Source organism: Elephantulus edwardii, unplaced genomic scaffold (assembly GCF_000299155.1).
Source record: "Elephantulus edwardii isolate Elephantulus edwardi_28Jun2011 unplaced genomic scaffold, EleEdw1.0 scaffold00176, whole genome shotgun sequence".
Classification (NCBI taxonomy): Eukaryota; Metazoa; Chordata; class Mammalia; order Macroscelidea; family Macroscelididae; genus Elephantulus; species Elephantulus edwardii.
This window is the reverse complement of record NW_006399926.1, coordinates 5,072,758-5,085,406: the sequence shown is the minus strand read 5'-3', so window position 1 is coordinate 5,085,406 and position 12,649 is coordinate 5,072,758. Positions and strand designations below refer to the sequence as shown.

Below are 12,649 nucleotides of genomic sequence, written 5' to 3'. Positions count from 1 at the left end.
GTTGAGTCGTAGATGACTCATAGCAAGACCCTTTGAACAAAAGGCCTGAAAACTGTTCATCGAGTTTCCAGAGACAAGCCATTTCAGAAGTGGATGCAACCCCTGCTTCCAAGCTTGTTTTAATTGGGAAGCTCCAGCAAACACTGTCCACCATGGGTAACCATTATCACATTTGGCACATCAGTGTCACAGTGTTCAGATGATGCAGATAGGGCATGTTAATCTAGCCACAAGGGAATTGGCTATCTCATCATTAAACTGAACAGATTCAGCAGCAGAATTTGAGAATCTTACCACCAGCAAAGAAGAGAGAGAATGAGAATACCAAGTGTGCATCCTTGTGGGCCCAAGATTCCTGTGCTACTCGGACAAGCAGAGACCCAGAGACCTATCATGAAACAGAGCTGACCTTGGGACTCATACTCTACAGAACCAGAGCTAGGAGCCTTCACCTAAGTTTGTTGGAGGACTAACGGGGAGAGCAAGAATTGTCCAGACTAAGAACTTTGTAACACTGGCTTACAGGTGCAAGGATGAAAGCTGGGGAACCCCTGAGCACATTTCAGCTGCTGTCCTGACTGATTGTTGTTGTTGTTAAGTGCCATCAATTGATTGTACCCACCTCAGTTACAGTCTTTTGACTTCCCTAATAAACCCCATTAATTGTATGTTTTCGTGTGCCGTATAAGCTATTGCAACAGATTTTGGACCCAGTAGAGCAGTAAGATTAGTGCTGATTCCAGTAGAAAGAGGTGCAGAAGTGTGAAGGACATGTCTGACCTCATGGAAGCTCTTGTTCTTTTTACAATCACCCAGTCAATGCCTTTGTATGGTCAATGTAAAAAAAAAGTATTCATCTTTTGATACATTCTGCTTCCATCCAATATCCATCTGGAACTGGCAGTAATATGGCTAATTTCACAGCCTCTTCTGTTTTAGGAAAAATTTGAAGTTATACTACACAGAGATCCTCAAGGAACGCCAGGCCGACAAAAGTTGAAAGGACAAGGACTTCTCTCCATAGTCAAGAGAGAAAATCTTCCCCTAGATCCCACTCCCTGGAGCTCTCATGGAGCAGTAGGTAGGGGGTTGTGTTGCCAACTCAAAGATGGCACTTCTCTGGTGATTTAAATCCACCAGCAATTCTCTATGAGATAGATGAGTGATCTCCTATGGGATTTATGCATTCAAAACACCTGTTGGAGGGGCAGCTAAGAGTTTGTTCTGACTTGACAGCATGAGTTTTATAGCTTTTTACACAGGAGAGAATACATTTATTTTATAGTAGCATTAAATAGTTAATGATGGCCTCACATTGTAATAAGATGTAATTCCCCTCAAGCTGCTCACTCCCATTTTTGCACCTGATTCACTTTCTCTTCCTTTAATCCTGGGAACGAAGCTGAAGGCTAAACTCTCTGTTTCCTGTGTTCTTCATAATGTTGCTGCTTACATGTCCTTTCCCTCTATGGCCTAGAGAACTGTTAACAACTAGAACATTCAGAAGCCTATGGTACACAAACCTGGATGGCATTTGTTGAAAATTCAACAGTAAACTCTGGAAAACCATGATAAACACAACCTGGGAACTTTCTGAAAGAAGGAATAAAATGAACTTATGAAAACACAAACTTTCACACATAATGCAATTAAGATATGCTTTTTGCATAGGAGCTCTGATGTCACAGTCCACTCCATGTTGCACTGCTAACTAAAAATATACTTTTTTGTTTAGAAAAATAAAAATATACTATAAATACTGTTTTAGAGCCTAAAACTTAAGAGCACATGATTTGCAGATTTACCCTTTTAACTACTATAGTTCCTTCCACAGCTTCATCTTGCTTGGATCCATAATTAGCATCCTTGGTACCAGCGATTAGGAAATAAGCATTGCACTGGGAAAATCTGCAGTTAGGGACCTTTCCCAAGTATTGAGTATTAATGAAGTCAGTTTGAGGACTAAGGTGCATCTGATCCAGGCCACAGTATTTCCAATCACTTGCTATGCATTTGAGAGTGGACAATGAATAGGGATGACAGCAAAAGAATTAACACCTTTGAGCTGTGGTGTTGTAGAGGAATACTGAACATCCCAGAGAACAAACATATGTCTTGGAGAGGGTGCAGCCAAAGTGTCTTCGGAACCAAGAATGATGACGCTTTGCCTCACATACTTTGAACATGTTGCTAGGAGGGGTTATTCCTTGAAGAGGTACATGATGCTGGGAAGAGGGTCAGTGAAGGAGAGGAAGACCTTCAACCAGGTGGATTGACATGGCGACTGCTGCAATGGGTTCTTGCGTGTCAGGAAGTGTGAGGATGGCTCAGGATAGAACAAGGTTCAGATTTTTTGTTCATAGGGTCGCTATGAGTAGTACTCGACTCGAAGGCACCTAACAACAAACTATATAATCCATTTTCCCCCTAAAGTTAACACAAGACTGCTAAGGACAAAAGGAAGATTATTTTTCATCTTCCTAGGAAAATAGATACTAACTCACCTTCTCTTCATTCAAAAACATGGAAAAGAAAAATCCCTTCCTCTGGTTCCTGCAGACAGGAAAGCAACATTTCCAGTAGCTGGCACTGCAGTGTCCATAGGGAACTACAACTACCAGAGGGCTGTAGGATGCTGCCCCGCCAGACTCTCTCCAAAGACTCCATTTCCCAGAAATCCCAGTCCTGGGTCGAAGACGGCATTTCCCGGGCGCCCTCTCGCGGCACACACGCGCCGAGCTCCCGGCGGCCCTCGCGGCAGGTTCCGGGCGTCCGGGTAGTTCGTGATGGCGGGGACTGGTTCCGCTGCTGTGTCTGGAGCCGGGACGCCGGTAGCGGGGCCTGCAGGCCGTGACCTGTTCGCCGAGGGGCTTCTCGAGTTTCTGCAACCGGCTGTCCAACAGCTCGACTCTCACGTCCACGCAGTCAGGTGCTCGCGGTGGGCGGGACGGGGAGAGGGCGGGGCCGCCTCGCTGGAGCGCAGGTGGGACCGGGAGTCGTTCGTTTGGGGACATTGAGGCGGGGTGAGAACGGCGGAAGACCGCAGGTGGAAGGTTGAGTCTCGCTTTCCTCAGTTTAGAAACAGTGGAGGAGTTAGTTTCATGAGCTCGTTGCCTGACCTTGTCGGTGGATTTTGTCTCCCTTTGCAGAGAGAGTCAGGTAGAACTCCGGGAACAGATTGACAACCTAGCCACAGGTGAGCATCCTCCTGTGCTCGACATGTCCCATCATCCTCGCAGAGCTTCATCTTGCCCGCCTCTGCGCAGGGTCTCTTGCTTCTTGGATAGCAGGGCTGCCAGTGGACCAGGCTCCTTTTAGGGCTGTAGCCTATATGGGTCCAAGTGTTTCCCATCACTAGCCTACCTTCCCTGAGAACAGGTGAGCCACTGGGTGTCCCACCTTACTTCTGTCCCCAGAACTGTGTCGTATCAATGAGGATCAGAAAGTGGCCCTGGATCTTGACCCCTACGTGAAGAAGTTACTTAATGCCCGGCGCCGAGTTGTCTTGGTCAACAACATTCTGCAGAATGCTCAGGTAGTAATGTTAGGTTTTTTGGTTTTGGTGCTTTGTGGGGTTTTTTTCCAACAAACTGATTATTTTTCAAAGGGTTCACTCAGGGTATTCAGCTTTACAAAGGATGTCATAAATGCAAGTCACTGTCATTTTAAAAACTCAGGAAGGTGTGTTACCTCTCATAAACCATAGTAAACTTTCCTAACTACCTAGTTGCTATCATTCACATTTACATAAGCACTTTTAAATGGACCTGTCTCAGTTTCTCAGCATCTGGTTGACAGTGACCTCTAAAGCCACTTAGGGAGCAGTTACAGATTCCAAATTGTGTTTTATAGGAGAGGCTGAGGCGGCTAAACCACAGTGTTGCTAAGGAGACAGCGCGGAGGAGAGCAATGCTGGATTCAGGAGTTTACCCTCCTGGTTCACCAAGCAAGTAACACGGGCCAGAAGATGGACGCAGGATCACAAGTACTGTTTGCAGCTGCCTTGTTTCAGCCACCATGAGAAGAGTCCAGGAGACACTTAATACCTGTAGACCTTGAGAGAGCAAAGTCTTATAGTTTGTATCTAAAACATGTTAAAAAAACAGACACTTGACTCATTTATGTGGAAAGCTGAAGAAACAGGTGAAGAAGACTCAAGCTACCAAAGGACTTGACTTACAGCTTTGCTCCCTCCCAGGAATGGACTGAGGCTTCTAACTACCTTCTCAAGACCCACCTCCTCTTTTTTCAGCAGGTTAACAAGGGTGAGGCTTCTCTGCTGTGTACCTGGCTTAGGGACCTGGGTAGTATGCCCTCTACCTATGACTTATTTTCCTTTGTTTATACCAAGGACTTGGAGAAGAAAACAGGCAAAGTCAAGGTGAACAATGCCTGTCTATACCTCTTTTGGTGATTGCAATGATTTGAATGTAGTAGCCATGTTGCTAGTACCATTTAATTCAATAAATGCTTCAATAACAGTCTAGATTATTTTGGTATCTGGAAAGGCTTCTGAGGAATATTTTTAATGTTTACAGTTGTAAAACCAGCAATTTTCAGTGTGTTAAAGCAAAAAAAAGGCTGTCAGTTGCCAAAGAAGAGCAAGACCAAGGGCCCTACTGGGTAGTACTTTAATAATTTTCTTTAGGAAAAAAAAATGTCCACATATTTAACAGCCCACAACATTTCAAAAACAAAGTACTGGTTAAAAGCCGTTTTCAGGAGTTAGGAATTCTAGAGTTAATAGGAAAAGTCTGTCTTGTTTCAATATGCATGGATGGCAAAGTCTTAATGATAATAGCTTAGCCATTATCAGAACCCAGTAGAATGACACTTCCTTCCATAGGATTAACTTCCTGTCTGCCATCTTCCCCTATCCCACAGAAATGCCACCAAGTAAATGCCCAGTAGCGGTCAGCTTAGGCTCCCAGTCTCCCCCCTTGAGTAAAAGGGGATGAAGAGAGGAAGGCTCACTCCTGGGTCTCCATACTTTCCTCTTCCTCCCCTTGAGGCGGTTCTTCTGTATTCTCCTCCTCCTCTTCTCCTTCTTTTTTCTCTGGTGGCTTCTCATAAGCTTTCTCTGATGGTGTCACTATCACTCCGTCCCAGGTTGATATTTCAGAAGCAAGATCTTAAAAAGAAAAAGTTTTAAGTAATTCAACCTTTACTTATGTAAATCATGACTTTTAGTAAATTAATACAGTTTCTTTGTACAACAGACTAAAGAGCCCATGATCCATGGGTTACTCACAGCTGGCATCACCCTCCTGGCCCAGGATCTTCCTGAAGCCTCCGTGTGAGAGGATTCGGACTAAAGTCTGTGCTGTATAGCAGACCATGTCCTAAAGGAGAGAAAAAGTGAGGGTGAATTTGTGATCAAAATCTTTGAGAGCCCCAAACCCTTCAGTCACTAAACACCACACTCCATTTTCTGACCAGAGATGTTAAAATACAGAATAGCTTAATAGGTATTCACTTAAGGCTGTTCAATACCTGCTGTTCCAGGGTCATGACTGTGTGTACTCTGAAGTTCCCACTCTCACATGGATCAGTGATACCTACTGAGCCTGGCAGAAACAGTCCTGCGGCCAGAATCTGTAAGCAACGCCTAAAATGTGATGAGAAGTATTACCAAAGGAAAGTACCAATCAAATCACAAGCATCCCAAACCCAAAGAAGTAGGCTGTACCTGTAGGCAACATTGAGGGCCAGGGGCTGTCTCGTGGGATTGTTCATGACAGCATAGTGTCCCTACAAAATAAGACACAAACAAGAGGTTTAACTCAATAAATACACATTTAATCAACATTCCAGGAATGTGATTAAATAGCAACCTTTCAACCATTACAGGATTACTTTTCACCAATGAGATTTCTTTTAGACTTCACCACATTTCAGATTCTGCTAGGTTTCAAAATTGTTAACAAAGGGGTTTGTCAAGAATTCCCTTGACTTACCAGCAGATCAAGAATCCAAGGTGTAAGGGGTTCAAAACCAGGAAAACGAATTCTCAAGTCTTTCAGCAGTCGAATGAGAACTTTGACTCTGAAGGTAAAAGAAACCCAAAGATTAAAAGACTCATATACTTCCATACAAACTGGTAGACCATTATGTCAGACTAAGTTTACTTAAGAAAAAAAGTCGAGACCACAGCCAAAGTGGCTATGTCAAAGGAAATCCAGGAGTAGCTTTTTACTGTAGTTCAGGAGAGGGACTCACGTGGACTGAGAAGCATTTTCCTCAAACCAGCGGGCATGCCTGATAGCTGCTAAGGCACTCTGCAACACTTTGATATCCACTAGAACACAAACATTCCCGTCATGAGCAAGCAATCCAATTACACCACCATAGTCCAAGAATCCCAAAGGATGCCTTGGTAACTTGGTTTCTCCTAAAGCGATTACATGTTCTACAGCCTAACCAATTACCTGTCTAAATCCCACCATTTCTTCCAAAAACATTCTAGCATATAAACCCAATTTTTTTGCAAAAGCCTATCTCTCCTGTATTATATACATTCTTAGCTCCTATTCTGGTTGTTTTCAAACTGCTATCACACCTATTCTGACTTTGAAAATTACTTTCCAAAGAGGAAAAATCACTTTAAGTTCAGGGTTAATTCCCAGAAAGTTTTGTGTGGAATACCAACAAAGCTAAGCAACCTAAACAGGAATGTTATATATCCTTTTAATACCCCCTAACAATGGAAAAATGGACTAACAGTGGAGTTCTGGATCCAGTTTTCGAAGATTGGGTGGCACTGTTGTAATGAGAATCTTCACTGTAGCATCAGAAGAACTGATTTCAAAGCCAGTTTCATTAGTCAGCATGGTCAAAACTGGAAAAGATAATCGTAACTGCACATTCCTATTAGGCGACAGTGGGGAAATGAAGTGGGATTTTAAAAACAGCAACAAAAATCTAGAATGGATGGGATCTGTAAAACATCTTAGGAGATCAACTAGATTTAACCAAAGTCCTTGCCAAGACATTACCCAACATATGTAGCCTGACTTGACTTTGTTAGAAGGGCATTTAATTATACTTATTGGTTCCTGTGGCCACGAGAATATAGCTTCAGTAACAAGCTCAAACCTTCAGAAGGATCCTGTGCTCTCAGGCTTTCCACAACTTTGTTCCCCAGAGCAGCAACAGCTTCCACTAGATGAGAGGAAAGCAGAGAATGTACATTAATCTGGTGGTGTATGTTACTGTTACGCTTATGTAGCGCTGTTATGTGTACTTTATCATAATAAAGTTGACTTTTTTTAAAAAAAATGAAGACTTTCTAAACATCTTTAAGCTACGTTGTTCACTTTTAGAAGGATAAACTAATGTTGGACATAGAATTTGGAGGGCTCAGGGAACAGACACTTGGCAGCCTCTTTTTCTAAAGCAGGATTTCCCATCAGCCGCACTCATGAGATTTGGGGTTGGATAATTCCTTTTTGTAGTTGGTGCTGTCTGTCCTGTGCATGACAGGATGTTTAGGGGCACCCTTGGCAGTTATGCTAGTTGCAACGACTATCCCTAGTTGTGACAACCATAATGTCTTCAGGCCAAATACTCTCTGGAAGGCAAAACTCCCCAGTTAAGAAACAATGCCTAATAGTAACTTTCTATTAAGAGTGTTCTAAATCACCCAGAGGCGCACAGTTCGAATCCACCAGATGTTCTGCCGGGAAGGAGGGACAATCTCCTCCTTTACCAGTCAGATCTGATTTGACGGTACACACACACACAAATAATAAGATAAAAATTTAAAAAAAAAAAAGTGTTCTAAATCAGTACTACTCATGGACTTAATCCAGATAGTGATGAATCCACAAACCATAATGAGTAAAATACAGAACTGTGGTAAGCACTTCAAAACTTTTATGGCAATCTCACTTTGCCATGGTGCCCAAATTTATCACTGGAGGTTCTGAATTATGTTTATCTTTCCAATCTCCAGCTTTTTACATAATATATGTCAGAATTTGTCCTTATAACGCTAGTGTTTGTTCTTTATCATTCCAACACACATTAAAATACGTATCTCATTTGTTATCCAAATATGCTTTCATTAAAAATTTGGACTTTGAAGATTACTAGGCCCTAAACCCAATACTGTGTTCTGCTCCCATAATCAGAATGAAGTGAACTCACATGTTGGCAGAATCTTTAGAATTACTACTAAGTCAGCCACATTGTGTCCTGTAGTCATTGTTCCCTTTTTATATGATCCTACTTGTCGGACTTCTTCAATTTGCTGTTGGAAAGGGATTTCAAAAGAAAATTTTATGTGTGAACTGCTAAAAACTAATTTGCTGTTTATCTTTCACTCAAATCATAACAAAAAGTTAAAATACACACACACACACACACACACACACACACACACAAACAAGTATCTGGTTCTTTTTAAACTCTATTACAACAGTTTAAGACCTATATTTTGCTGTATCAGAGGTCAAATCATAAGAAAACCTGATAAATCACAGCTAGCTGATAACAATGATGTGTATCATCCCCAGAACAGTACTACAAAGGACTCCCACTGTACTTTGCCATTTTAAGCTTGGATTTGGACAAAAGATAATGGAAGAATTCAGACAGGAGCAAGGAAATTTCCACGGTACCAAACTTGCCCTTTCCTGAACTAAACAAAAAACTCACCACTTCAAATGTCCCTGGGGCCACAATCAAATTGTCAATCACATTGTTTATTTTGGTCACCAGAGAAAGTATAGATGCCTGTAAAAGAACATGAAACAAAAATATTCTAAGGTGAAAGAACACTTTCTAAGCTTTTGTGTATTTCTCCCTAACACCATCTATAGAAGGTGAATCAATAGCAGTGTAAGGGATTTTAAAACAATGTCATGTATGAACTGCTGAATGGAAAACTACTTTGCTCTGTAATCTTTCACTAAAAATCAGGCTGTTGTTGGGTGACATCAAGTTGACTATGCCTCACAGTGACCTTATTTATGAACAGATCTGAAACCTGTACTATCCTCACAATCTCTTGACACACTGCCATGGCCACTGTGCTCATCCACCTGGCCAAGGGTCTTCCAGTCCTTTGCCAATCCTCTATGTTTTACAAGCATGATGTCCCTCTCCAAGGAATAGCTTCTCTAAGCAACATACCCAAAGTATGTACGATGAAGTTTTATCATTTTTGCCTACAAGGAGCACTCTGGCTTCACCTTCTCCAAGACCTATCTGTTGTTTTGGTAGTCAATGGGATATTCAGTACTGTTCTCCAACATACAGTTCAAAGGCATCAATTCTTCTCTCATCCTGATTCACTGTCCAGCTCTCAGCACCATAACAAGTGACTGAAAAAGACTATGGCCTGAACAAGATATACCTTAGTCCTCAAACTAACATCCTTGCTCCTTAATTTGGAGAGGTTCTTGGCTACAGAATTTCCCAGTGCAATGTGTCTCCTGATTGCTGGTATCAAATATACTGACTGTGGATCCAAGAAAGATTAAGTCATTGACAGTTTTAATCTCTTCTCCATCTACCACGATGTTGCCTATAGGGCCAGTGGTGAGAATTTTTGTTTTCCTGACAATGAGATGCAATCCATATTGAAGTCTATATAGTCTTTGATCTATAGCAAACGGTTCAAGTCCTCCTCACTTTTAGCAAGATTGTGTCACTTGCATAACAGAGGTTAGTGATGAGTCTTCTTCCAATCATGATGCCATTATTTTTTTATTCATAGAGTACAACTTCTCAAAAATTTGTTCAGCATACAGACTGAATAGGAATGTAGAAAGGATCAACCCTGATTCACACCTTCCCTAATGAGGAAAATGTTCCACTAAAATCCTAAGGGCTTTTAAGAACAATTTGATCCTACTGGCCTTGAATATGTCAGAAGACATTTTGATCCTATTGACTACCCCATAAAAATTTGATTGCATCCCTACCCCATTTATATGTTTACCTGCCTATTTCTACTCACATGATTAATAAATACATTTAAACTCTCTGTACAGAGATTTGACATTGCTAACATTATTCTTAACTTTACATATACTTAACTAAGGGCATACCTGTTCAGCAGAATTGGGAGCAAGGTCCTGATTCCTCTTCAGCAAAGCTTCACTGAAGGATGTTTCATCAGGTGCTGGCTTGACCCGGGGAAAGGCCATTTCACACTGATCCAGAAAGAAACAACGACTACATATACTATTTACCAAAAATGGTACACAGAACTTATTTCCTTGCTGCTAAAAAATACTGAAAATTCTATTTACTCCTGATGATGCTTAAACAAGGAAACAAAAAGGAAGCATGGTCATGATTTAAGCAAACATAAATTACAATCATATTACTATCAATAGTAGCCAAGGAATTATCTCCTCATCCTGCTGTTTTTGTATGTAAGGCAGCATACAAAACCCTATTTCCATTCACAAATCCCTTGTCCTACTCTAACACCTACAGGTAAACGGTAGGAAACAAACTTGCATTAGCCCCAAGTACTCACCAAATAGAAATCAAATGGGATATGTGGCACAAAGGGCCTAAACCTAAAACAAGAAACAGTCCATATTATTCTTCACCACACAGAAATCAAATGATTTCTTGCACAAAGCAACATAGTGATTTTGTGTGTTCTATATAGATCTTTTCCTAAAGTTGGTTTTTCTAGCTCCTACCGGAGCATAAAATCAAAGATAGACATCTTTTAAATTCTGCTAGTATAGCACCTTAAGGATTAGGTAAAGGTTTCAAATCCAAATCCACCTGGCAAAAGAGAGCTGTCTCCTCCCCTAAATATTTACAGCCTTGGAATTCCCAAGGAGGGTGCCTTGAGGCAAACAGCTTGAGTAGGCTTCGGATGTGGTTGGCTTACACACACCTTTTAGACATCAGGCCTCCTAAATATATTAAACTTTAATAATAAAAAAAAGATAGGTTAATTTAATCATGTGCTAGCAATTTAGAAAATGACTGTTCTCGGCATCCCCTGGGGGGTAATGGGGCGTCCTGGTTAGGAAGAGGGGGTCACACACCACATTCAGCAGGAGAGTATATTGCTAAACTCCAGCTGGATCTCACAAACGCCAGGTTAACACCAGTCCATTCATCCTATTTAGACTGAAACCAAAATTAACCACGGTAGAGATGCTCAAAAATCCGCACTCACCCTCCTCCTGGGCCGCCTCTGGAGCCAAAGCGCCCACCCCGACCACGGCCTCTGTCACCCCTAGGAATGCAGAAAAGGACTTTATTTTCTCTTGACTTCAACGTGGGCACCTCCATCCCACCGGGCACATCCTTTCCAGCTAGCGCACCTCCCCCTCCAAGGCGCTGAGCCTCCTTGGAAAGTCAAGCGACGCCATCCCAACATTTCCACCGAGGAAAACCAGACCCCGGGACACACCAATCCTTCTACATCCGGGACCACAGTGGGTGCTCAGTTACTCATTCACGTGCTAGAACGCTGAGCATATGCCATGTCAAGCACTTGGCACTGAAGATGGATGCGACACGTTGAGCTTCCTAAGTTCTACGGCGGGGTGGACTTCTCCTGGGGCCTGGGCACTCTCCGTACCTAAAGGACTAACGTTCCGTGCCTCTCCCGGGACCCACCTCCTCCCCCAGCCCGTGGCCCCTGGCCCGGACTCCTCCCCGCCTTCCTCCACAGGGCTTCTAGGCTTTTACACTAGCCCTCAGATAACGTGGACTTCTCGATTTCGCCGACCATCCGAAGATCCTGGTGGAACATTAAAAATGCTTCTAGAGAATCCTGGCCCCCTCACCTCATGGCGCCTTAAATCCTGAACAATGGAGACCACACCAACCGCCCCTTCCCTCTGAGGAGCCCACAACTGGAGAGGCCGCCTGCCGCCGTGTTCCAACAAAACCACACGCGATTGGCTCCCGCCTTCCCCATCGCTTACACCTATTGGTTTGTTCTGGCCAACCAATCGGTTTACAAACCAATTAAAGGCAAAAAGTCCCGGTTATATTAGGAACCAGCCAATAAAACCAGACGTGACAACAAGGAAGACAATTTGGGGATTAGTCACTAGATAGTACTATAGCCAATCAGTTTAATAAGCACAATTCAAGTACTTGTTTTAGAAATCAAGTTTACCACGTAGCAGAGTGGCGCAGCGGAAGCGTGCTGGGCCCATAACCCAGAGGTCGATGGATCGAAACCATCCTCTGCTAACAGGAAACTTTTTTTTTTTTTTTTTTCTTTCCCCTCCCCTCTTACAATACCTGTCTTTTTCGTTTCTTCAGTAAAACTGTAAACAGCGTCTTTCGGGTTTTATTTACCCAAAGAATAGAGCATTCTGGAGCTATTTTCAATGACAAGTAAAGAGGGTATTTCAATACTGGTTTTAGGTTGCAATGAACCCTATACGTTTAAGGAGGGACGAAGCTGGTTTCTGAAAAAAAAATAAAGAGAAATAACAAAGGAAACAGCAGCACCTTTTGGAAAGAAGAAGCAAGTAAGCGACGATAAGAAAAGTCCCCGATCCATCTCTATTGTTCAGTTTCGCTCCAGTCCTACGCTCACTTTACAAATTCCCTGAAGGTTTTAATACTTAAACCGAGTTTCATTAGCAACATATAGGTGGTTGTTGTTGTTGTTATGTGCCGTCGAGTCGTTTGCGACTCATAGCGACCC

General features: G+C 42.5%; 2 protein-coding genes and 1 non-coding gene across 3 annotated transcripts; 2 read left to right on the top strand and 1 right to left on the bottom strand.

Annotated features, from left to right (window-relative positions):
* The first annotated feature begins 2,720 nt into the window (after nt 1-2,720).
* On the top strand, nt 2,721-3,954 carry SNAPIN (SNAP-associated protein). The gene is made up of 4 exons (XM_006895875.1): nt 2,721-2,929; nt 3,150-3,196; nt 3,417-3,535; nt 3,853-3,954. Exons 1-4 carry the CDS (start codon nt 2,787-2,789, stop codon nt 3,952-3,954), a joined length of 411 nt encoding a protein of 136 aa, XP_006895937.1. The 5' UTR covers nt 2,721-2,786.
* A 659-nt stretch (nt 3,955-4,613) lies between these two features.
* On the bottom strand, nt 4,614-11,842 carry ILF2 (interleukin enhancer binding factor 2). The gene is made up of 14 exons (XM_006895874.1): nt 11,772-11,842; nt 11,156-11,215; nt 10,493-10,535; nt 10,056-10,160; nt 8,659-8,736; nt 8,149-8,251; nt 7,096-7,161; nt 6,722-6,838; nt 6,220-6,298; nt 5,958-6,045; nt 5,690-5,751; nt 5,494-5,608; nt 5,252-5,342; nt 4,614-5,131 (listed from the first exon to the last, which is right to left on the bottom strand). The coding sequence occupies exons 1-14, from the start codon at nt 11,774-11,776 to the stop codon at nt 4,971-4,973; spliced, it is 1,173 nt and encodes a 390-aa protein (XP_006895936.1). The 5' UTR covers nt 11,777-11,842; the 3' UTR covers nt 4,614-4,970.
* Nucleotides 11,843-12,114: 272 nt separating this feature from the next.
* On the top strand, nt 12,115-12,186 carry TRNAM-CAU. Its single transcript has one exon. It is a non-coding gene; the product is annotated as a tRNA-Met (tRNA).
* Nucleotides 12,187-12,649: the final 463 nt, after the last annotated feature.